Source organism: Jaculus jaculus, chromosome 3 (assembly GCF_020740685.1).
Source record: "Jaculus jaculus isolate mJacJac1 chromosome 3, mJacJac1.mat.Y.cur, whole genome shotgun sequence".
NCBI lineage: Eukaryota > Metazoa > Chordata > Mammalia > Rodentia > Dipodidae > Jaculus > Jaculus jaculus.
Window position 1 is genome coordinate 154,663,304 of NC_059104.1, and position 26,157 is coordinate 154,689,460.

At 38.5% G+C, this 26,157-nt stretch overlaps 1 protein-coding gene and 1 pseudogene across 3 annotated transcripts in view; one reads left to right on the forward strand and one right to left on the reverse strand.

The window, feature by feature from the left end:
* Nucleotides 1–2,965: 2,965 nt before the first annotated feature.
* Nucleotides 2,966–26,157, reverse strand: part of Folh1b (folate hydrolase 1B) — a 60,215-nt gene continuing 37,023 nt past the window's right edge. For all 3 annotated transcript variants that reach the window (XM_045145940.1, XM_045145941.1, XM_045145942.1), the window contains 9 exons: nt 24,932–24,995; nt 20,140–20,207; nt 17,979–18,070; nt 14,559–14,649; nt 12,144–12,408; nt 11,700–11,781; nt 10,462–10,554; nt 3,356–3,579; nt 2,966–3,227 (listed from right to left, as the gene is read on the reverse strand). In XM_045145940.1, the coding sequence (XP_045001875.1) occupies nt 3,390–3,579; nt 10,462–10,554; nt 11,700–11,781; nt 12,144–12,408; nt 14,559–14,649; nt 17,979–18,070; nt 20,140–20,207; nt 24,932–24,995 (945 nt within the window). In that variant the 3' untranslated portion in view covers nt 2,966–3,227; nt 3,356–3,389. The remainder of the gene's footprint in view (nt 3,228–3,355; nt 3,580–10,461; nt 10,555–11,699; nt 11,782–12,143; nt 12,409–14,558; nt 14,650–17,978; nt 18,071–20,139; nt 20,208–24,931; nt 24,996–26,157) is intronic.
* LOC105943990 lies at nt 5,393–6,913 on the forward strand (annotated as a pseudogene).

Here is a 26,157-nt window from a genome sequence, read left to right on the forward strand (position 1 = left end):
CCAATTACATATGATAAATGTATGTTTTAAGATTCACTGAGTGGAAAGTAGAAGCTATATAAAAAGAACACACTACGTACTATGCTTATGGGAACATTAGTTTTAAAAATATATTATTGGTGCTTAAACATGTGAATTAACAACCAGTCTTGACAAACATAACTGAATGTGGAGACCCACGCTCTGTCACTTTTTATTAAGAAAATACTCATACCAATAACTGTGGGCTAACCCCACAATGCACGACCCATATACCTCAACAAGGAGGGGCCGATGGGAAGGGGGTAGGTCACGGATGAGCCTAATAATGGTACCAAACTGCCTGTTCTTGCAGAATAGAAAACTAATTTAAAAAAAAAAAAAGAAAATACTTTGCATGGATATATCATGTGTTGGTAGCATCTTTTCCCTCTTAGCTGCCCCCATTCTGCTGGGTCCTACTCACTCCCAGATCTCTTATAGTTAGTTATAATAAGTACTATTCTATTTGGTCAGGAGATTTCCTTCAGGTAGGTTATATAAGAATGGTCTAGGGCCTAGTAATCACTAAAAATCCATGGTTCCTTATTCAATGATTAGTTTTTTATAAAATATATTTTTTTAAATTTTTATTTATTTATTTATTTGAGAGTGACAGACACAGAGAGAAGGACAGATAGAGGGAGAGAGAGAGAATGGGCGCGCCAGGGCTTCCAGCCTCTGCAAACGAACTCCAGACACGTGTGCCCCCTTGTGCATCTGGCTAACGTGGGACCTGGGGAACTGAGCCTCGAACCGGGGTCCTTAGACTTCACAGGCAAGTGTTTAACCACTAAGCCATCTCTCCAGCCCAATGATTAGTTTTTTAATGTGTATGTGTGTGTTCTGTGTATGTTTGTATGTGCATGGGCACATGTGTGTGTATGTGTGTTTGTTGGTACATGTACATGTGTATGTGGAGGACAGAGGTTGATGTTGGATGTCTCCGTCAGTAAGTATCAATCTTACTTATGGAAATATGGATTCTTGCTGACCCCAGAGCTCAGGAGTTCAGCTACTCTAGGAGCTAGCTGGTTCTGGGGATTCACCTTACTCTGGATCCTGAGTGCTGGGATCACAGGTGGCACACACCACCATGCCTGGCAGAACAACACAGGTCCGCACATTTGTTTTACACATATTCTACCACCCAGGTTATCTCCCAATCCCTTCAAAGGTTAGTTTTCACTACTCCTACATAAACGACACATGATATATATTTTTTTCATTTCAGTTTTCTGTCTTACCACATTCTATAGCTGATGCTGTAACAAAATGCAGAAAAGCAATAATCAAGCACTCAGGTAAATACCATTGGGTTATTTCTAGGTGACCTCTCAAGGGATCTATGGTGTTTTCAATATCCTTTATTACTTTCTTCTTTTGATGGCTTGAGCCATGGTCTCATATTTGGCTGACCTGAAACTCACTAGGTTACCTGCATTCTTCCCTTCTCTGACTCTCAAAAGTTGAAATTACAGGCATGAGCCACCTTGACTGGCTTCCAAATCTTTCAATCTACTTTGATGAAGAGTCATCCAATGCACAAACAGATAGAAGGGCATCTGCGTTACAGCATACCTGACACAGCAAGATTAGGTACAAGAAACATTATCAATGTACTTTTTGGTTTAACCCAAATGATGTGATGAGGTTTCATGGACTAGTTATTTCACTCCAAGTAATCAATTGGCATGTCATTATTTTTAATGTTAATCCGGATGCAAAGGAAATGCTTGTGAACAAACATGTGGCATTTTCTCTCATCAGAAATGAACTTACAGTATTTCTTTGGTCCAGCTACTTTACAGAATGATGAGTCAAAATATGTTATTGAAGCTATGTGTCAACCAGATTATTTGAAATTGTGAAAATTGCCACTGTTAGTGGTGTTTAAACCATTACTTTTAAATTGAGTGCTAACCAACCTTCTGCCCCAAAATGCTAGGAACATGAACATAATGGAAAATATCATTTTGACAAACATTCAGAATGAGGATTTACACATGGATAATTTATGCTTTCTTTGTGAAGTTATCAAACAGTTTAAATCAGTATCTTCAATATATTAAACTGTTTGGTATATGACAGAGTTCAGATTAAATAGTTATAAACTTGTGAACATAGTGGAGAGAAAGAGCTTGAGATGAAATTTGAAGTATATAAGGCAGATTTTAATGAATTAATTCATACTGTCACAAGCAGGCTTATGGCTCAGGGCTAGAGAGATGGCTCAGTGTTTAAGAGACTTTCATGCAAAGCCTAACAATACAGGTTTAGTTCCCCAGTATTCACATAAAACCAGATACACAAAATGATGCATGCATTTGGAATTTGTTTGCAGTGGCAATAGGCTCTGGCATGCTCATTCTCTGCACACCCCCCCCCACCGCTTACAAATGGATAAATAAAATTATGAAAAAGAGAAACATGTTTTCAGACATATTGGATTATTGAATTAACTAAATAAAACATTTTTTAACCCTTATTTTATTTTGTCATGAGTTTACTAGAATACACAAGAATGTGTCCCCTAGAGGTTATTGCTCAGAAGTTGAAATGCTAAGTTTTCCTCAATAGCAAGATCAGGTCAAGTCTGCATCATAACTTGCTGTGTTACCATTACTTGCTGACTGTCTTTTCAAAACCAGTTAATACTACACAGGTGTAAGAATCTATACTGAAACAGCTTGGTCCATATTTGCATTTCAGGGTAAAATAATAGAATCTCCTTCCCTGTTGTGCTGGTATCCGGCACGAACCATTTACATCAACAAGGAGAGTCCACTGGGAGGGGGTAGATCATGGATGAGCCTAAACAATGGTACCAAACTGCCTGTATTTGCTGAAAAGAAAACTAATAAGTTAAATTAAAAAAAAAACCAAAAAAAAAAATAATAGAATCTAACATTGAGATATTTCTTCTTCTTTTCCTTTTCCTCTTCTCTTTCTTTTCTTCTTTCTCTTCTCCTCTCATTGTTTTCTCTCTCCTCTTCCTGTTTTCCCTCCACTCCACCCTCGTTTTCTTCTTCTTCCTCCTCCTCTTTCTCCTCCTCATCCCCTTTCTTCTAATTGGACTTCTACTTCGGTGAGAAGGGAAATGAGCCTGTTTGTTTTCAGAAATGATCTCGAAAGAGGCATAAATTCTATGAAAAGTAAACTTTTGTCCAGGTTGCAGCTCCTGTAACATCACTCTTTGGAAAACCATTCTACAATTACAGAAAAAAAAAATATTTTTTTTTTACTTAGAGGAAAAAGTAACAGTAATTTCCATGCACATATACATATAAAGTCCCCACCATTTACTATTTATTCATTAATGTACACAGTGACATACCACACCAACTCAATGCTTGCTCTCTGCAGAATCCTTAGGCTACTTCTCTCAGAGTTCCTGCTGCCGCTTGTACAGTGAAGGCTGCAATTGCTATCTGTCTTTTCACTTCTCCCCAGGCCTTGGAAGGGTCTGCTTTGCTTTCGATATCGAACAGAGCATCATAAATTCCTGGGAACGACTCCCCGGCATACTTGTTGTGGCTACTTGGAGCATAAATGACATGCCTATTGAGAAAATAGTTTGCTGCATTTAGTTGCATAAACAATATATAAGAGAAAAAAGCAAGAGCAGATTATTATCTTAGATGACATATTCTTGTTTCTAAGATTTGAATAACCCACTGTGTACTGAACTTCAATGATCAATAACCACAGACACATTAGTATATATAATTATAACTTTAATTGGATAAATCAAGTTGGTTCAAAGCTACGAAAAATAACAATCCAGTATGGACCATGTTATATTTTTTAGCTATTAAAAAGAAACTACAAAGTTAATTGTATTATTTCATCTGAGAGGATAAGCGATAAAATTATTTGTCTCCATGTACACTGCCACTAAGTTTTTACTACATAACTATCTGCATTATAATGACCACTGAAGTCCAATGTGACTAGGAAACCTACTATTTTTATGGGTGTTTTTTTTTTTGCCACTTTTAAATAGTCATTTTGGATTTAAGGAGATAGCTCAGTTGGAAACCAGTGGCAGTGCAGTATGGGATCTGAATTTAAATGTGTGTACCATGTGTGGTGGTCTGATTCAGGTGTTCCCCATAAACTTAGGAGTTCTGAAAGATAGCTTCCCAGCTCATGGAGATATGGGAGTTAATACCTCCTGGAGGTAGTGTATTGTTGGGGGTGGGCTTATGGGCGTTATAGCCAGTTTCCCCATGCCAGCAACTCTCCTGTTGCTATTGTCCATCTTATGTTGGCCAGGGTGTGATGTCCATCCTCTGCTCATGCCATCATTTTCCCTGCCATCATGGAGCTTCCCCCTTGAGCCTACAAGCCAAAATAAATCTCTTTTCCCACAAGCTGCTCTAGGTTGGGTGATTTCTACCAGCAATGTGAACCTGACTGCAACACCATGTAAATGCCAGGCATGGTGACCCGTACCTTTAATCCCAGCACTGGGTAGGCAGAGACAAGTGGATCCCCAAGGCTAGCTGACTCGATACAATAGCCATATTGGTGAGATACAGGTTCCGTTATAGATCCTATTTCATTAACTAATGTAGACAACCATTGACAAAGACATTTGTCTTCGAACTCTGGCCTCCACATGCACACAAGTGCACATGCACCTTCATAGACTCATGCACCCCCACACATATGAGTATGCTATGCACACGAATGCAAAACAGACACACACACACTCAGGAAAAAAAAAATCTTACATTCATATGTTACAGTGGCTAACTAAAGCATGGAGAACCAGTAAAAAACAAATTTTTAATCTTCTATAAGATCTGTTGCATTGACATGGCCAAGCAAATTCATGTTCACCTTGGAGAAAGGTAAGGTCTTCTTAATTTAAAAAAAAAAAAAAATTATTTATTTATTTGAGAGAGAGGAGGGGGAGAATGGGCACACCAGGGCCTCCAGCCACTGAAAACAAACTCCAGATGCATGTATCCCCTTATGCATCTGGCTCATGTGAGTCCTAGAGAATTGAACCTGGACCCTTTGGCTTTGCAAGTAAATGCCTTAACTGCTAAGCCATCTCTCCAGCCCAAGAAGGGTAAATTTTATCATATGGATTTAAAGAAGAAATGATGCCTTTGGGGCGCTGGGCCGGCAGCAGCGCGCGGTTGCAGATTTGCAGTTGAGTCCTGCTCGGAGTTCGTGTTTCCTCCGGGCAGGTTCGTCGTGAAGGTCCCAGGGCCATGCTGGAGCGGGCCTTCTGGTCCCGTGGCCCGCGGGGGCCGGGCCCCAGACGTGTGAAGGACCTCGTCCAGGATCCCCCTCAGAGACCCCTGAGGACCACCACCACTTGGAGCTCAGGTTGGCGGTGGTCAGTGGTGGTAGCTGTCATGGACACACTAGTGGAAGATGATATCTGCATCCTGAATCATGAGAAGGCCCACAGAGGAGACACCCTGACACACAAGATGAATCTGTTGCTTCACATTTTGCCCTGGCCACTGCATATGAAGACATCAAAAAGTGACTTAAGGATTCAGAGAAGAACTCATTCTTTTTTTTTTTGTTGTTCATTTTTTATTTATTTATTTGAGAGTGACAGACAGAGAGAAAGACAGATAGAGGGAGAGAGAGAGAATGGGCAAGCCAGGGCTTCCAGCCACTGCAAACGAACTCCAGATGCGTGCGCCCCCTTGTGCATCTGGCTAACGTGGGACCTGGGGAACCGAGCCTCGAACCGGGGTCCTTAGGCTTCACAGGCAAGCGCTTAACCGCTAAGCCATCTCTCCAGCCTGAAGAACTCATTCTTAAAGAAAAGAATAAGGGTTTTGGAAGAAAGGCTTGCAGGAACTCAGTCAGATGAAGAGGCAAGTTCTGTGGGATGAGAACAAATAAATAAGGCCTATCATACATATCAAGAAGTTGGCATTGACCGGGATAATTTGAAGAGTAAGTTGGATAAAATGAATAAAGACAACTCTGAATCTTTAAAAGTATTGAATGAACAGCTCCAGTTTAAAGAAGTAGAGCTCCTGCAGCTAAGAACAGAGGTGGAAACTCAGCAGGTAATGAGGAATTTAAATCCACCCTCATCAAACTAGGAGGTAGAAAAGTTGAGTTGTGACCTGAAGATCCATGGTTTGGAACAGGAGCTGGATCTGACCAGGAAAGAGTGTAAGCATCTCAAGATGGAGCTGCAGAAAGCCCATCAAATAAGTCCATCTCAGGAAGCAGTGTGCAGAGCAATCTCAAGATGGAGCTGCAGAAAGCCCTTCAAATAAGTCCATCTCAGGAAGCAGTGTGCAGAGCAATCTCAAGATGGAGCTGCAGAAAGCCCTTCAAATAAGTCCATCTCAGGAAGCAGTGTGCAGAGCAGAGATCTCCAAAGACTGAGCATTTCCAGTGATATTGTGGAACATGCATACTGGGAACTGAAAAGAGGGATGTCCAATTTACATCTGGTGACTCAAGTGCAAGTTGACCTACTAAAGAAACTGAAAACCCCGGCTGCTGTCAAGAAAGACTGTGCCTCAGTAGGATGTGTGGAAGACCTTGGGAAAGAAAGCACGAAATTACACTTGATGAATTTCACTGCAACGTACAAAAGGCACCCCCTCCTTTATCACCCAATGGCAAAGCTATTTGTTATACTCCATCTTCCCCTTTACCAAGAGATATAAAGGTTTTATCAGATAATGAGAGATCCATTCCTAATGATGGCGCAGACTTTCAGGAATACAACTCTTACAGCAGAAATTCTCTGGAAGACAATTCTTGGGAATTTCCAAGCCCTCCTAAATCAAGTGAGACAGCATTTGGGGAAGCTAAAAGTAAAACTTTTCCTGTACCCATCCTGCCACCCTTGCATTACTTGGAGCAACATAATCAGAACTGCCTGTACAAGAACTGATCGACTGATGGGTGGTTTGATCATGCACACTCTGTAACTTCCAAAGGTTCTCAGAACCAAAGACATTCTTTAACAAATTCCATGTAGATTTTCAACATTCTTCAGAATGTACATTTATTCAAACTGTACAGTATTATGTCATTGATCTTCCGGGATGACAGGAGTGCCCTTCAGTCCCTTCTAGGAATCAGATATATGCTATTATGTGAATTATTAATCTGAATGTGTTTCTTGACTATTGTACCTTTAATTTTATTACAGAATTTTTTCTTCTCTGATAAAGAATGGGAATGCAGATTCTTTTAGACATAGTTTTATAAAGTATGAAATGCCTAAATATCCACTAACCCAATACATGTATGATTACATAAAGAAGCAAATGGAAATGTGAAAGGTAAATATAATGGAATGAAAGTATGTAGGTTGTTAAATCTCTAAAAAAAAAAAAAAAAGAAAGAAATGATGCATTTGGTACACTAGTAATCCTGTTTAGATAATTCTCTTAGGGCAGACAAAGAGTTAAGGAATGAGGAGAAGTGGTAGGTTTGCAAAGAGGCACATTTTTACTCTCAATCGCTAATATTTCATCCAGCAAGCATCCTCAAACTGCTTGCCACTGCTTAGTTAAAAAAGGAGGTGAAGGACAGCTTCCCCTAGCCATAGGCAAACTAGCCCAAAGAAAGAAGTGACCAAAGTTTTAAGATTAGGTTTAAAAAGGGAGGCTTTATAACCTAAGCCAATGAAATTCAGAACATTATTAGGGCATTAATTTGAAAACTTATATTCCAATAAATTAGAAAATCCAGAGGAAATTAATGAGTATTTAGACACATATCTATCAAAATTAATCCAACACAATATAAATATATTTTAAAAATTTATTTATTTATTTAAGAGAGACAGAGAGAAAAAGGCACCGAGACAGAGGGGGATGGAGGGGAGAGAGAAAGAGAGAGAGAGAATGGGATGCCAGGCCTCCTGCCACTGCAAATGAACTTTAAACACATGCACCACTTTGTGCATCTGGCTTTATGTGGGTACTAGGTAATCAAATCTGGACCTTCAGGCTTTCCAGGCAAATGCCTCTAACCACTGAGATGTCTCTCCAGCCCCAGGATATAAGTATCTTGAACAGACCTATAGCTAGCAAAGATATCAGAGGAACCAATATTAGCCACCACAGGTCCACTCCTTGTCAATGTGAGTCCTGCTCCTATCACTCGCAGTCACAGCACTACACTCCTTGTTCCTGAAGTTTCATGCTCATCTCTGCTGCAATCCCCTTGCTCACTGCTGGGACGAGCACCTGAACAGAAGCAGCTTATGGCAGGAACAGGATTATTTCAGGTTTTCATATTCCAGGGGAAACGCCAGCATGGTGAGAGGAGCTGGTTCACTTTCATAGATCAATTGCAGTGAGAAAAAAAAACCAACAACAGCAAGCACCAATAGTCAAAGCTCAAACTGGCTCTCTTCCCATCTAGTAGAGCTGGACTGAAGATTAACCCCATGAGCATGGGACATGCCTCCTCTAGCAGGAATATGCTTATGCCTGCTGGAGACTTACATAGGAGACTTGATAAAAAAACCTGAGTCTATGGGGCAAATGCATTTGCATTTAAACTAACATAATTCAATAATGCAAAATGTATTCAATAGATCCCTAAATGTCCCCAGAGTCCTAACATGTAAAAAAAAAAAAAATGTCTCTTATGAGATCCAGGAAAATGTAAACTGTGAGTTTTCATAAAATTAACAAAAAAAGTCAGGCTACATATTTCCAGTGTAAAATCCAATAAGAAATATTCCTGGGCTGGGGAGAAGGCTTACCAGTTAAGGTGAATGCCTATGAAGCTTAAGAACCCAGGTTCAATTCTGCAGGTCCCACGTAAGTCTGATGCACATGGCAGTGCATGCATCTGGAGTTCATTTTCAGTGGCTAGAGCCCCTGTGGTGCCAATTCTCACTCTCTCTTCCTCCCTCTGTCTCTCATAAATAAATAAATAAAAATACATCTTAAAAAAAGTAATATTCCCATTCCAATATGGAGGAATCCTGCTCAAAGACAAGATCAAAACTAAACAAGATGTTTATCAAAACCTACAATTTAATCACTAGAATATGTGACTGATGATGGCAACATTTGGACTCCAGTAAGTTTGGAGAGCCTCTGTCTAGTTTTGCTGCATGCAATACACTTGGCTACTCTCTTGAGCTGTCTATATTTTAGAAATGTAGCTTCTTCAGCAAGTGCCCCTTGGTCCTGGGATTGCCAACATCCTGGGGTCTCCATTACAACTTAGGAAAGACCTTAACAACTTCATGGCATGGCCTTTCAGAATCTCCCTGCAGGCAATATGACCTTGCCACAGTGTCTGACTTCAGTGGTTTCCTAGCTCTGGTATAAGCCTCCATGATCATGTAGCTCTTGCACATGGCATGTTTGCAAAACAAGCATTGTCTGGATGATTCTGGCTACTTCAGTTGTCTGCCAGAGATGCAGTGTGGGCCCTTCCACCACAGCTGAAGTGTCTTGGAGGCCGCATGTGAGAAAACATTTCTCTAGACAGTATAGCAAGACTCTTTCTTCTCAAATGAGTTTATGTTTTAATAAGCTGGGAACTTTGACAGGTGGAGCATTGCCATTACAGCACCTTCTCTATTGTCCCAGTTCAAAATTCAAGGCTTTTCTCTTGCATAAATGACACCAATTGTCCCTTAAGTTTCATCATCTTAAAAATTATTGCTTTCTTTCCTACACTTGCCTTGTGACTTCCTTGCCAAAATGTACATCTTTCTTATTTTTCTTTTCTACTTGCTGTTCTCCTTCACTGTAGAACTGGATACAAGCAGTGAATAGTAACTATACTGCAGCCTGAATGCTGTCCTTGATAAAATTCAGTGATAAATAGTACACAATTAAATTTCATTGTGTCATTTTTTTCTTACTGCTGTATAGAATTCCATTGTGTAGATATACCACATCTTAGTTATCCATTCTTTTTGTGATGGGCATCTGGATTGATTCCAGCTCTTAGCTATTATGAATTGAGATGCTACAAACATGGTTGAGCAAATCTCTCTGGCCTGTGATTTGAAGGTTTTAGGGTAGATGCCCAGTAAGGGAATAACTGGGTCTGTTGTACCTTGTTTTCTGAAAAGTGAATGCAACTAGAAATCAATCATATTAAAGGAAATATGCCACACATAGAAAAATATCTTATTTTCTCTTCTGTGTGGGCCATTTGTGTGTGTGTGTGTGTGTGTGTGTGTGTGTGTGTGTGTGTGTGGTATGAAAGTAGAAGGGAGTCTGAAGAAACCAGAGTACTTGACTCGCAGATGGAATGGGGGAGGGATACTGAGAAGAGGAAATAGAACTGGAGTAAATGTGGTCCAAGTACATGTATATTTCAAAGAAACTGCCTCTATGAAACTGAAACTGTACAGTGAACATACACCAACAATGTGTTTTGAATAAAGAAACTCATTTTTACACAGTGCACAATAGTTTTTAAAGTCCCATTAGGGTGAGGAGTTTTTTCCCTTACCTGTAGAAAGGCCTGCCTGGTAACCCTAAAGGATCAATGAATGCTCGTTCCAGATACATCAGCTGATCATTTATAATTCTCAATAATATTGGGCTAAAAAGAAAATTAATGTAGTTACAAATAAAAAAATCAAAACAAAAAGAAACGTTTTAAACTCTTATGAAAGTAAGAATACCATACATAATTATCATATTTAAAAATCCCATGATCTACTATTTTTGCTAGGGTGTATGAACCTTAACAAACAGTGACTTGTGCCAACAGAAAAAGTCATACAATATTATTGATGAATAATTGTTTCCCCATTTTTTTCTGTATACTTCATTACAAATACTTGTTTAAATAAAACTGAGCCATTTTGGAGATCATCTCTTCTTACCTTTTCATGTATTTATACATCAGTTCACAATGATTTGGTAATTGTACCAAGATACTCTGTTTACTACATAGTAGATATTCACCTTCATAATTCTGCATTCAATGAACTAGATGTTAATTAAATGATCATATTTTACCTCACAAATATGTACATATTATATCGAGATGTTACTTTAATTTTTTTCATACTTGTTACAATTTCATTTTATATTTATGCTTTCGCACAAAATTAATCCTAAGGATTTACCATTTCTACAAATAATGGCCTCACACTCTTCATTATTCCTGAAACACTGAATTTTTCTAGCTGGAGGTAGAAAGGAATTATAGAGGGTATGTCATTAAAAAGAGTTTGGAGAAGCATGCCCTGATAATAAAAGAATGTGATGTACATAATGTTGAAGAACAACAGAGATAAAACTCGAGGTTGCTGGAGTCACACAGTGGCAGGCTGTCTCAGCTAAAATGAGATCACCGGGACTCCTCAATGTGCAGCAGTGAGGTGCTGTATTTGTTACTCATCAATCAGATATAAGATTTTTGAGTAATATGGAAACCTTATACAATATGCATTCAAGTGGAGAGATAGAAAACAGAAAAACAGCAGCCATGCATGGTGGCGCATGCCTTTAATCCCAGCACTTGGGAGGCAGAGGTAGGAGGATTGCCATGAATTTGAGGCCACCCTGAGACTCCATAGTAAATTCCAGGTCAGCCTGGGCTAAAGTGAGACCCTACCTTGAAAATAAAAAAAAAAAAAAAAAGGAAAGCATTTCCAAAACATATTTCAGCAACAGAAATAAGAACAAGTATTTTATATTAATAATCTCCATTAAATACATAAATAAATGTAAACATACTTGCTTTTGTCCAAGCCTTGAAGTCTCTTGCTGAAGTTAGATGCAATTTCTGTAAAATTACTTATTGCAGAAAACAGTGGATCTGGAATGGAAATTTCAGTTATCCAAAGTTTTAAGAACACAACCCCTAAACCAGGTGTGGTGGCACATGCCTGTCATCTCAGCGCTCAGTAGATGAAGGCATGAGGACACCAGTCGGTAAAGATATGGAGATTGTATCTCCATAAAACAGATACCATGGTTCCTCATGACAACTATTAACAAAAATAAGTACAATATAGACAGCCATTCTTTGTGTATCAGATGTGAGCATTTACGAAGTGGTAAATAAATTTTTACAGGATAGAAACAGAATATCTTATCAGGTATAACAGAAGTGAAATATAAGTGACAGAACTCAATAGAAACATAAAGGTGAGTTTTGAAATAGGAGTTGTGACATACCAAAAGATACAGTGTATTTTTTCATCTCCTGAGGATATTTCATTGAAATATTGTAGATTTTGTCAGCATACTTTTTTAAAGCGGCAGCATAATATTGGCAGTCAAAAGGGAGCACTAAGGAACTGGCCAGTTCAAACACCATTCCTCCTCGAACCTGGGCTACTGTGAGGTGATACTTAAATGTAGGATCATAAAACTTTTCCACCAACTCATATGTTTCATAGACACTGTGATACAGTGGATAGCTGCTGACTTTGTTTGTTTCCTATGGAGGGGAAAATACATCTTTTGTAAGACAGCTCACAATAAAATATATAGCAAGGTATTTACTATTTATAATACATAACATGGTACTTACTATTAATACTGACAAGGATGTTTCATACTGATGAGTAAAAGGACCTATGAAAGTACCATAGTAACCTGCTGAGCACAATGCTAACACTGCTTTAGTTAAGGACACTTCAGGCATGCACAAATTAAAATATATGTACATATGATATAAACAACAATATGAATTCTTATAGAGAACTAAAAGAATTGTTGTCAAGAATATGAGAGAAAGGGCTTGAGAGATGGTTTAGCAGTTCAGGCACTTGCCTGGGAATCCTAAGGACCCAGGTTCAATTCTTCAGTACACACGTCGAACCAGATGCACAAGGTGGCATTTGCATCTGGAGTTCATTTACAGTGGCTAGAGGGAGGCCCTGGTGTGCTCCTTCTCTCTCTCTCTTTCTCTCGGTATGCCTCTCTTTTTCTCAAATAAATTAATGAATAAATATATGAGAGAGATGGTAATGCTTCAGGAGTCTGCAGAAAAGACTACACAAAATTGCTCATATTATAAATAAGTAAAGAGTCAGGAAATTGTTAGAGATAAGTCAAGAAGAATTATACAATATTATAAAAGGGTTATGTCAAATTGTTTAAATACTGAAAAGCCCATGGAGAAATGAGTCTCTAACAAGCAGGATGCTAAGAATGGTACAGTAGTGAATGCATAGACAGGCCTAAGGAAAATCAATTGTATGCATGACAAATTATGAAGGACTTTTCAAGCAGTGAAGAGGTGACTTATGCCTTTTGATAATTCTTCATAGTGATTTTTGCCACTGATATAAAAGCACACTTTATACAGTGCTGTGTTGGAATGACAATGACTCTGATACTAGATTGTAGGGTATTTATCTCACTTCAGGACTTACTACCAGGAACTTTTGTTGGTCATGACCTTTCTTTTTTGTAGTTATTCAAGTCAAATCTAGGCAATATTCATATCTATTTGTATCAAAACCCCTGAATAACCATATACTGCTTAGCTTCTTACTCTAATAACAAGAGATTATTGGCTGGGAGAGAATAACCAGTCCATGAGAAAATAACCACTGACAGGAAATGCTGCTGAAAACTCCCATCTGACTTTAAGGACTTGAACTCATTCGGAGTCTGTGGAGTAGAGTTCATTCTCTTCCCCCTGACAACATCTATGTTTGAAATAAGACATTTCATCAAGCAGTGGTATGCTACCTGTAACCATGGAGGGAGGTGTCAGAAATACCTTAAAAGGCTGCAATACTTCATCTGATGGGCAGAAATAAGGGAAGGGATAAACATGGAAAGAAGAAAAGAAACCTCTGATTTCAGTTATGATGTGTAGAAATGCTTGACAAAGAAAGACTAAAAAAAGTCATCAATCTGAAAAATAAAGGGAAAGAAACATGATTTTTATTGTTTTTGCTGTCTTATGTCATTAATTGTTCAATGGTTTGTTATTTACTAAAAGATCAGAGCTATAGTCAAAGATAAAGATTCAAATATTTACAAGCCTTGATTCAGATTGATCATGAGTGATAATGGGGAGAGAATAGTGCTGAGTAATTATTATACTTCTAACCTATATGCTGGAGTGAAAACTGAATCACCAAGGAAAACAGAGAATGTATTTGAGGGGAAACATGCCAGTTTAAGTTTGCAGTCAGCAATATGGGTGCCAAGAGACAAGTGAGGTGGGGAGTAGCAACATCATCCACCTGCATCATCATTCTGTTTTCAAGTCACCACTTCCTCTAATGTTTCAGTCACCTTTTGAAGTCAAACTTATTTTAATGTTTTTTAAAAATATTTTTAATATTTATTTTTATTTATTTATTAAAGACAGAGTGAGGAGTGGGAGGGAGAGAGAGAGTGAATGAATGAGAATAGGTGCACCAGGGCCTCTAGCCAATGCAAACGAATTCCAGGCACATGTGCTACCATGTGCAACTGGCTTACGTGGGACCTGGAGAATCAAACCTGGGTCTGTAGGCTTCACAGACAAGCACCTTAACTGCTAAGCCATTTCTCCAGCCCTCAAACTGGTTTTTAATTAGAATATATTCGTAAAAGAACTTGAAGAATTCATTGAAATGCACTTACCCAGTTTTTAGTATACCGTGCTCTGCCAGAAGCAATTCCAAGTCTTTGGAAAAACACCTCAAAATCATTACCAGACCCCAGTTTGCTGATCCTTAGAGGAATAAAACAGCAAAATTTGTTCACTGAATTTTTTCATCAGGTATAGATTTAAAGGTCAATTAAACTAAACTCCACTTTCACTATTACAAAAAAAAATCATAGGTTTAGCATGGGTGTACGCCTTTAATCCCAGCACTTGGGAGGCAGAGGTAGGAGGACTGTCGTGTATTCAAGGCCACCCTGAGATTACTTGGTGAATTCCAGGTCAGCCTGAGCTAGAGTGAGACCCTACCTCAACATATATATATACACATTTATCATAGGTTTACACACTCAGCAGCAAAAATGAGAGGAACATTAATTCTGGCAAAAAGTCATTCATTTCTATAAGACTACTGGGTGGAGTGAAAATTTCGTAATTTTTGTTTAAAAATTCCTGAAATTAGAAAACATTTTCCTTTAGATTTCTTGTTTCATTTATATTTGTTTTATTTGGTAGTGAAAAGAAGCATTTTCAGGTAATACAGAGGCAAATGTTGCTCTCGGTCATTTAAATTATTCATACTACTCATGTCTATATTCACAACCTACCGAGAAATTTCTTTATCTTCCCTTATTTGGGAAGACACCAGCAATGAAGTCATACTTATATTTTGGTTAAACAAAATATTTTCTAAGTACATAATGCTCTGCAAAAAGAATTATAGCTTAGCAAATTAATGGAAATATGAGAGGAATTACATTCCCCAATATATCCACTTTGACCTAAATGAATCATGTGCAAGTATTACCCATTCTCATGAGAAGCACTATTCTATTGTTAACACAGACTTCTCATGATCTGTGGAAGCAGTAAAAAGCAGTCAGCTATGCTTTACCTTGTAGTTTCATATAAAACATACAAAGAAGTTTCAGAATGCCTACCCTTTCAATTAAGAAAAAAAATCCCTCAATGCATAGGGCAGAACAAAAATGTTGGAAAATCACTGAGAGATGAGTAGACAATTCTTACATCTAAAAGTCCCCAAAAGCTCAGCACAGTAGTGCACATCTTTAATTCTGGTGGCTGAGACAGGAGGATCACCATGAGCCCATGGCCAGCCTGGAACTACAAAGTTCTACTACAAACCACAAGAGTGAGAATCAACCTCAACTAGCCAAAGCAAACCAAAACAAACAAATAGTTCCAAAGACAACAAAATTCACAGAAGTGGTGAGTTAAATACTGTAAGACTGTTCCATTTGTGTGTGTGTGTGTGTGTGTGTGTGTGTGTGTGTGTGTGTGTGTGTGTGTTTTGCTCTGTTGGTGATTACAAAATGGTATCGCATTTACTCCAATTGTTGTCCCATGTGGAAAATTTAGATGATTTCAAGTGCTCTCTTTAGTTCCCCAAAAAGCTGCGGCTCACACTTCTGCTTTGTTCTCAGAAGCAGCCTTTCAGTGCAGGGTTGGACTGCCACTGCTTTTACAGACCAGAGTTCCTGCAGCTTCAAAATGTCTTCTGAACACTTTGACATATATTTTGACCCTATTGCATTCCACAATATCCACTTGCTTATGATTGATTTTCATACATGCTACTCTGATGTCAACATTGTTGCTAGGGATGCCCAGGGGTGTCCCTCATGTCTGTCACATGGCCTGCTAGCATAGACATTCCTGTCGTTACTGAATCCTGAAAAATGAAATACACCTTTCATCTTGTAGGGAACTAGCGTGAAATGTTTAAATTTTCCTTGCTTCTATTTGTTACAGACTTGTCTGTCTTCCATACAGACATCGCACAAGTGATAAGTAATTTCTGGACTGCAATTCTAATTCCCAAACTATCAGTCATTTCTGGTGCATCGCTTTCTTTCCTTACACCAAAGGCCTAGTTACTACACACTGAGGATCATGTTGCAACATTCCTGAAGCCTTCCTAATGATTTTCCTCTGGTCTGGACAATGCTAATTCGTGCACAGAGTACTTCTGATGTTTCCAGAAATTCAAGCAGAAGTTCAATAGAGTCTATTACAGATTCCTGGAAATGGAGTAATTTTTCTTTTAATTTGTTAGCATTTCTGTCTGCTTTAACCCATGGTTTAATTAATCTTTTTTTTGGATTAGTTAACCTTTATAATGACAAACTTCATCTTCTTTTTCAGCCAGTAGGAAAGGTAAATCAGAAATTTTTTTTTCTCAAAGTTTTTTTTTATAAGAATCTTTACCCAGAGTTACTTCCACTTCTGTTTGCTTTACGTATTGCTTTTGTTTTGTACTTATAATTCCTTTGTTTGAAAACAATCTGATCAGAGGCCTTGAATCTGAGTGGCAGTGGGTCCCTCTGTTGCAGGAACGATTTTTGTACCTAACACCTTTAGATGCCAAAATTGAACAAAATGATGTCTCAAGGGGTCAATGCCTGGTGGAGCTTTAGCTGCCGCCCCCAGTGCTCAGCTCTTCACAGTGTGCGAGGGTTGTACTCAACATGGCCCGACTCAACTCATCATGAACGCAGGTCAGGCTTCCCACATCATCACCAGTACATTCAGAGGTAAGTACTGAGGACACCAAAGGTGCAGACCTTTACTCTCATGAACAGAAGCAGCAGACATACCCTGCTGTGCATGTTCTGTAGTAATGGCCTTTGTGCCTCCTCAAATCCATCCTGTGTGTTCATCGGCAGTCACATCATAGTCAGGAGTCTTCCTTTTTTCCACTTTGTGTTTTATAGTCTTTTTTTTTTTTTTTTTTTTTAGTGTCATTCTTTCTCTTTTGGTTCATCATTATTATCAAAACTTGGAGTTGTTTTTGTACTTCTGTCTTTACTTTTTTGTCATGTTTTATGGCAAAATCCATCTTTGTTTTCCATTGGCCTTACTGCAGCGGTATCTCAATCAGTGCTGATGCTTCAAGCTGCCAATGAATACTATTCCAGTCCTCTCTTTTTCTTTTTTCTCCTTCTTCCTTTAACTTTTTGATTTCTGAGGTTCCTGTTCCTTGGCAGTGTCAGTTCCTTCTGAGTCTGTAGTGAAGAATCAGTGTTATCCTTGGTACTGTCTTTGTCTCATTTTTCGGTTTCTTCCATATGGCTGGTCAGAGGAACATGTGACCCCAGCTCCACTGTCCTGCCTCTCACGGATCCAATGTCTCCCGAGAACTCCCCTCACGCTACTGCCTCCTACACTCAGCTCTCCAAAGAATCGATTTTAATGCCCTACATATTCAACTTCAGACACATGGTGCTTTATTTGTAAGCCTTGATTTTTTTATCTGTCAGATTTCAGAGTATTTTGAACATTATTTTTAAAATTAATGCTTGAAATAAACTACACTTCAATTTCCAAATCAATTCTATATAGCAACCAAAATGGGAAGAAGCAGGTTGTTTGCATACCTGGGAATGCCAGTGAACTCAGGTGAAGGACTCTTTTCCCTCCAGCTCTCATAAAGAGATCTGCCCTCAAAGCCTTCATCAGGGCTTTGCAGCTACACAAATCAGAAAGAAAATATCCATAAGTCTAATGAAGTAAACTTAAACATACATAAGTGAGTGAATGAAGAGTTAACTACAGTTCAGCCAGGCAGAAGATGCAACCTCTACAGGACCTCTTATTATGGGCTTGCCTGTGTAGCTCAGTGGTAGAATGCTTTCCCTGCATGGGGGAGAGTTGTAAGGAATTATAAGAAGGTATTTCCAACAAGGGAAAATGTTTATGTTATGTATATGTTTATGCTATATATATGTACATATATGTTAAAGATACACATGAAATTCATGGAAGACTATCCCAAGTTATTGTTACAGGAAACTGAATAGTCATGTAATGTTTTTTATTTTATATTTAGTAAGTGCCAAAAGCACTAGTTTGCAGCAAGTTCAATTCAAAAAAGCTATTAAATACCTACATTGTTTGAGAGTTTTTGTACATGCCAGGGATGCAGAGACCAAAAGGCACATCGAATATTCTTTATAGGAGAGCTGTAAGCAAAAACGTGGAGTTCGATGTGCTATGTGTGCGTGTTGTAATAAACATATATCTACAAAGGTTCATATGGACACTAATTAAATTTGCATAGCAGGAAGACAGCCAGAAGTCAAACCAACATTTCCACTTATAAAAAAAATGAAACAAGCAAGGAAGAAAAAGTATTTCACAAGGGTTTATAAATTCACTCTGTATTTATTTTAAAGCACAAATATAACAGTGTAAGACTGTGTTATCAAATCATTGGTCTACCAGCTATATTTAAATTCCTACAAATCATCTCCCAAAACAAAGAAATCAAAATAAAATGAAACTAGAAACTTTCAGGCTTCACAAATGCCACATGTGATCTGGTGGGCAGTGCTGCTGAAACTGTAGCAGGATGTTGCCATTTCTGCTGGCAAACAGCAAACAACCACCAAGCTTCACTGACCTTAACTTGGACAGTGAAGTCTCTGAAACACATGGTTTCAGAGATTCAAACTGTTACATGTTACACAGTAATTGATCCAATTGAACACAAATGTTAGAGCTCTTTACTATCTAGATAAAGAAAGAACTTCTAACTAATATTTTTCGATTCCACTAGAAGTTAGGTTACATGGCTAAATTGAGTACTTAAGAAACCAAAGCTCAATGACATGTAGGCTTTATTTTTAATACCTATGTGAAGGAATATACATGTGTTTTTTCTTAGAAATTACATTTGGGTTGGCAAATCTACTCAAAATAATTGGTTTTACTGTTTTTTTTGTTGTTTTGTTTTGTAGTTCACTTCATGTCGGTTTCAGACTCAGTCTGAAAAATCAGAGTTCTCAAATATCTGTCATGTGGCAAGGAATGATGAAAGATGCCTACAATTCCAGCACTGGGGAAGTTGAGGCAGGAGGATCTGGAGTTCAAAGAAAAGCTGATATATATATATGTATAATGTCATTCACAAATCTCCTTCATTTGCACTAGAAACAGCGAGTTACTGATTGGAAGAACTCAAATAGATATCAGCTTCTCTTAAAGAATTTTAAGCACTGCCTTTCAATAAGCTTCTGTTCCTTCTGTCGTTTAGAGAATTAAGATAACATGTCAGCCATGTGCCAGGGCGTTGTTGATTGGAGTTCCAGACAACAGTTGGACAGGGAGTTACAAGGTTTCATCTAGTCCCTGCCAAAACTGAGCTGATATTTTCATGTACACTGTATGTAATCATTTAGAACCTTCCAGTGTTCTGAGTTATGTAGCCTAAATTACGTAGTATGAACCAGGTATAGGATAAAGGATGAAACCATTGGTTCAGCTATATAATTGTATGACTTGGGCGGCTCCACTTTTTTTTCTTAAGGACAATGTTCTCATTTTCAGAATGGAGATAATACACGTAAGAGTGCTTTACAGTGGTGTGGGAGACATGAAGATGTACTTATGATTTGCTAGGTGTAAAGGTTCATGAAATGTTTTCCTATGACAAGAAAGTGAGTTATGAAACAATATCAATGTGTAACACAGTAACAGTACCTCAAAGAACCATCATTTGTAGAACAGATTTTCTTAAATTGTCTGCAATTATTTTACCTCTTTTGTTAGATTATATACCAGGCTGAACATCAGTGGTGTACAATCAACTCTTAGAGTGTAGTTGCCTGAAATAGAAGGTAATAACAGATTGGATTTTTTGTTTCATTTCTTTCTGTTATTCTTTTATTCACAACAATAGCTAGATCTAGACAGAAAACCTACATTTAATTAAAACTCTAATGTTCTCCATCACACTATAAAATCCAGCATCATCACCTTAGCAGAGTGACATAATGAAAATAAGTATAGGTATTGGAGTCTTCACACATAATGTTCCTTAGGCATGACCAGTGTTCTGCATCACATCTGCATGACTTACCCGCTCCATTCATGTTTTGCTTTCTGCACAATTTCCCTGACCACTCAACCTAACGCTGCACACTACCGCATGCTCTAGTTTTTTTCTCCTCGGCCTGTGTTTTTCCACATCACTCACTTCCCTCATACACTGAGTATCTGTCTTCTTACTACCTACCCATCAACTAGCCTGTGAGTTCCATGGGAGCAGGTGGTGCTTCTCTTGAACAAGCTTGCCATGTTTCTAGTGTCCTGAAAAGGTCAGCATTCAGCATTCTCCCAATAGATATCTGCTATGAAAATGAGTTTGTAAGGCAGCCACATTCTCGCTGCTTCGGCAGGGAGCCGGGATGTGGTCACCACACTTCCAGAATGCGGGGCCGCTGGCATGGAGAGTCCAAGAAAGCAGCCAGGAGAGGGGCTCTTAAGACTCCTGGAGGCACAGCGTGGGGCAACTGCCTGTGGAGAACTGAGGGAGAGGAAGGCAAGCCCACAGGGTGACTCCCTAGCAGAGATTTCTAGAACAGAAGAAAATATCTGGGCCAAAAAAGAAATGGCATTTTTTCCACTAAGAGCAGAGCTGCAAACAGGCTCAAAGATGTAAGTGCACAGACTACAGGCCAAGATGACACATGGCTCTTATCCCCAAGGCACAGGTTCTGCATCTATGAATAACAAAGGCTGACCCTTTAAAAACCCAGTAGTGAAAACCAAGCAGGATTATTTATGGAACTTGAAAAGTTGATTTTGAAATTCTAAAATTCAAGGTAGGTATAGGGGTGCAGGTCAGTAATCCCAGTACTCAGGAGCATGAGGCATGAGAATCACAAGTCATATGACATGCTGGGCTCCATAAGTGAGACCCCTTGTTTCCAAATTAAAAAAAAAAATTCAAGAATAAAGTAATAATAGCAAAAAAAAATTTATTATTTTTATTATTTTTATTTTTTATTTTTTTTATTTTATTTTTTGAGACAGCGTGTCAAGTAAGTAGCTCAGCTGGCCTCAAACATGCAGATGATCTTGAACTTCTGATCTTTCTGGAGTGCTGGCATTACAAGCATGTGCCACTGCATCTGGTCTTTTTGGTGTGTGGGGGATGGATCCAGGGCCTTTTGTGTTACCAAATGAGCTATATACCCAGCGTAAAATGCAACATCAATGATGTTATAAGAGCACAAACTGGAGGGGAACAGCCTAGTAGTATTAGTATTTATTACAAGTTCAATGCACATTGCCTAGGACAAAAGATTTATACTTGTGACTATCCTCCTCACACATTATATAGAAAAATGCACAGAGGATATTTACTGAAATAAACTAAAAGACTCTTTCTGCTATAATTGGTGTGCTGAATACATTATATAGTTCTTTTATTAATTTTATTTGCTTTGTTAATGAAGTATATCAATATGTATTCACTATATAGAAAGTTTTCTATAATGTTTGCCAAATGAAAAGGCAAGTTGTAGAACTACTTAGCTCAAATATGATCTCATGTGAGCAAACATGATGGTTAGAATAATAAAGCTGAAACAGACTAGTTTTGAGTATCAGCTCTGTCCTTTTACTAACAATATAATCTTGGGGGAAAGGCACATAACTTCTGAGACACAGTCTTCTCTTCTCTACAGTAGCAATAATAAAAATACATCACACAGTGGGTGTAGCAATTAAATATTTATATATAAAACAATCAAGGCAGCACCTGCAACACTGCTGGTTCTGTGTGTCAGCTAAAGAGTCTATTTGAATGGCAACAAACTGTGAGCTATAGCTCCTCTGAGGAGGAGATAAAATGTAAGAGTGGCTTGGATATAGTTTGGCTTATTTGTAAATTTTGTATTTTAACAAATATTCACAAATATGTAATTTATTGTATTATATGAGAAATGAAAGTTCATAAATGTTTTAAATTTTAAAAAATTAATCCCAGTGATTTTTTTTAATGAATGAAAAAAGCTGGAAAGATGGTTCAGCAGTTAAGTGTGTTTCCTGCACAAGCATGAGGGCCTGAGGGGGCTGGATACTGCGCACCAGAACCCACATTAAGCAGCTGGATATGGCCACATGAGCCTGAAACCTCAGTCCTGTAGGGTAACAGAGACCCAGGAATCCCAGAGCTCATGAAAACAAACAAACAAACCACAACAATAAGAAGCCAGCAAGCCTCAGAGATCATCAAGAGACTCTGGCTCAAACTAGAACTGGTAAAAGAGTGAAGAAAAGAGACACCACACCCGACTTTCCATGCCAGCCCATGAGATGTTACAAGGACACATACACTTGCATACATGTGCATACTCACACACAAGCAGCCATTATCACCACCACATTACACACAGAACCAAAAAAAAAAAAAATAGAAAGAATGAAATCTTATAAAACTAGTAATAAAAAGAATATTATTTCTTTTTATTTGAAAATTGTACACTCAGAGTAATTATTCTGTAAAGCTTACATGATTCACCTAGTAATATTTGTACATTTTGCTGTGCTGGGGATTGAACACTGAGCCTGGGGCATGCTAGGCAAGTTCTCTGCCACTGAGCTACAGCCCCAGGCCTGTAATCATATGGTTTGAATAGGAATGAAGATCACTGAAGTCCCTCTATGCAAGGCAGATGGTCTGGGAAATTGTCAAATGTTAACTCCTTTTGTCCTAACAAGACCCTTGAGATAGGTTTCATTAGTAAAACTGCATGGGTGTTAAAAACAAACAAACAAACAACAACAAAAAGATACAACAGTAACACCTTGAAGTTGTATAGAAAAAGAGGTGGCAGGGTAAGGAAGGAATCCCAACACTGTGATGTGTAAGACCAAGCCACTAGCCGCTAACCTGTGCTGAGGAGGCAAATCATTCAGAGAGCGAAACCCAGATGTGCAAAGAAGAAGATATAAAAGTCAACAGGACTCCCTCCCAGAGCTTTACTTCAATTATTGACATGGCAAATTTACATTAGGCTTACACCAATACGTTTTTAATACAAGAAAGGAATCACTGTAAATGTCTACTCTCTGTTTCCTTTTTCACTGTTTGCATCCATGCCACCAATATTTATTTAATGAAATATTAGGAAGTCCAGGAGGGAGAAAACATACTACTTACTGCCTGTTCTTCGCTGAAGAATGCAGTTGACTGAGGAGAACTGGCTTTTCATGCCCTTTCTTCTCTCTTTTCTCCCCTCTTTCCCTCCTACCTTTCTTCCTCCCTTGGTTCCTCCTCCCATTCCTTTATTTTGTGCTGAGGATCAAACTCATGCTAGGCAAACATTCTATCACTGATCTATCTGCTCAGAATAAGTAAGCTTGCAAAACAATTAAAAATGAGCATGGAGGGCTGGATAATGGCCTCCTGGTCAAGGTACCTGCCTGAGAACTCTAAAGGAAACAAGTTCATTTCCCCAGTACCCATGTGAGCCAGATGCACATGGTGGCACATGCCTCTGGAGTTCATCTGCAGTGGCTACAGGCCCTGATGTGCCCATTCTTCCTTCTTCTCTCTAGTTAATAAATAAATGAATATATAAATAAAATTTTAAAAAGTTTAATCAAGTTTGAAAAGAATGGCAATGCAAGATGGGTACAAAACTATGCTTCTCTGAAAAGACAACACTTTAGGGAAGACTGAGAATGTACTGGAGAGCTTTCTGAGGACAGAGAACAGAGATGTACTTGCATGGGTCACAGGAAAAGCAAGAATCACAGCACTGTAGATAGTATCAATGCAGACAGGAATAACAATGGGCTTTTTTTTTTTCTTGTGGAAATCAGCCTGGGATGTCATTTAGTTTGACCTTTACTTGTGAACAGTATATCCCACCCTCAAGACCTATCTCACTTGGACAGCTCTTTTCTAATCCTAGCCTCAAATTGCTATTATTCTCTCCTCTGAAGTTCCCGAGAAGTTAATTAAGTTCCACTTACAATATTTGCATATACTATAAGACAGATTCATTTTATTACTTATCCTGAGACATAAGCCCTCATGTTTGCCATCCCTTGCTAATCCTGACTTATCAGTCCCTGGAAAAGTGCATTGCATGGACAAGCATTAATGAAAAATATATTCCAAATAAAGAAATACAGAAGAAAAATATCTGGTGAAAGATGGAACCTTAGCAATCAACACTGAAGAGGCTAAGAGGGAACTATCATAAACTCCATTCAAAGATTCTTTAGGTTCCCCCATTTAGTCATTTAGCAGATCTCTGCTGCCTATTTAAAGAGCCCCCACCCCAAGTGGATGCAAATGGAAGAATGCTGTTTTCTTAAATCAGCACTCAGTAACAGGGTAAACCAGGTAAAGCAGTCTCTTAGCTGGGACTGGGCACTCTGCCCTGCTTCACCAAAAATGCTCTCCCAAGACAGCATGTGTTAATTGGTTGTGTTGGACTGCCTTCCTTGTGGGGACAGAATTTGTCAACTAAATTGCTACCTCCAGAATAATAATGCCTTTCCTAATGAGGCCAACTATAACAATATTTACCTTCTATAGAAGAATCAGCATTAATATAGGCAACACCACGCTCTTGAAGTAGTCTGGAATTTTCCTATAAGAAAGACATAGAAAACCTTAGCTAATTATAGATATAACTTTCACTCAGCATGCATCTGCCTTTATTGAATGTAGGTTTCTGAAGCAAGTGGGATCATGTAGTCCACAAGTTTGGCATACAAGAGTCTCAAAAAAAAGTAGGTTTGAAAAAAATCACGAATGGCTACTAATGAGAAACAGCAAGCAAAACATTTTTAAACATTCTTAAGGAAATGGAGTTGTGTTTTTTAACTATCTACATATTCCTTTCATTACTTTTCTCAGTGAACATAAGTAACCTGTGAGTAGAATTATTCCCCACCGCAAATAATATTATTTTAGTAGAGACTCTTGCTGGATTCACAAGGAATGAGCTAGGAGCTGAGAGAGTTATGAAGTTAATATCTACAAATTATCAAGTTCTACTGTAGGACAGCTCCACCCATTGGTGAAGACTAAGAACTGCACAATTTTAACCACAACAAGAGGTATAGCAGTGATTTTGAGATATTGACATAGAGTATGAGTCTCCAAAATGTCTGATATCTCAAACATTGTGATTGTAACTAACAAAAAGGTAAACGTGTGCAATTCTACAGGATGAAAGTAATTTGAGTCCAATATGGTGGTGTCACAACCCCAGCACTTAGGAGGTGCTTATTTGTTACAACCCAGCACTCAGGAGGGGCATATCTGTCATAACCCAGCACTCAGGAGGGGCATATCTGTCATAACCCAGCACTCAGGAGGTGCATATCCATCATAACCCAGCACTCAGGACGTGTTTATCTGTCCTAACCCAGCACTCAGGAGGCTCAAGCAAGAGGACTGTGTGAGTTGCAGGCCACTCTGGACTACATAATGAGACCTCATGTTTAAACAAAGACAATAATAACAGGAACAACAGCAACAATATTAATAATAATTTGTAGAATATCATGGGGGACACATTATTTCATGAAAATGTTTATAGACCCTTCAACATCAGCATCAAACTTTGTCATGAAAGCTACACTCATGTCGACAGAAATGCTACAACCCTTTCAAAGAAAATTGAAGTTTATAAGGCTTCACACCATAACTCAGTACTAAAGGCGTCAAACAAGTGTCTACAACATGATGGGAAGGCACTGGGGTCCATAGTAATTGTATATCTTTCAAAATTAATGTTTCTGTTA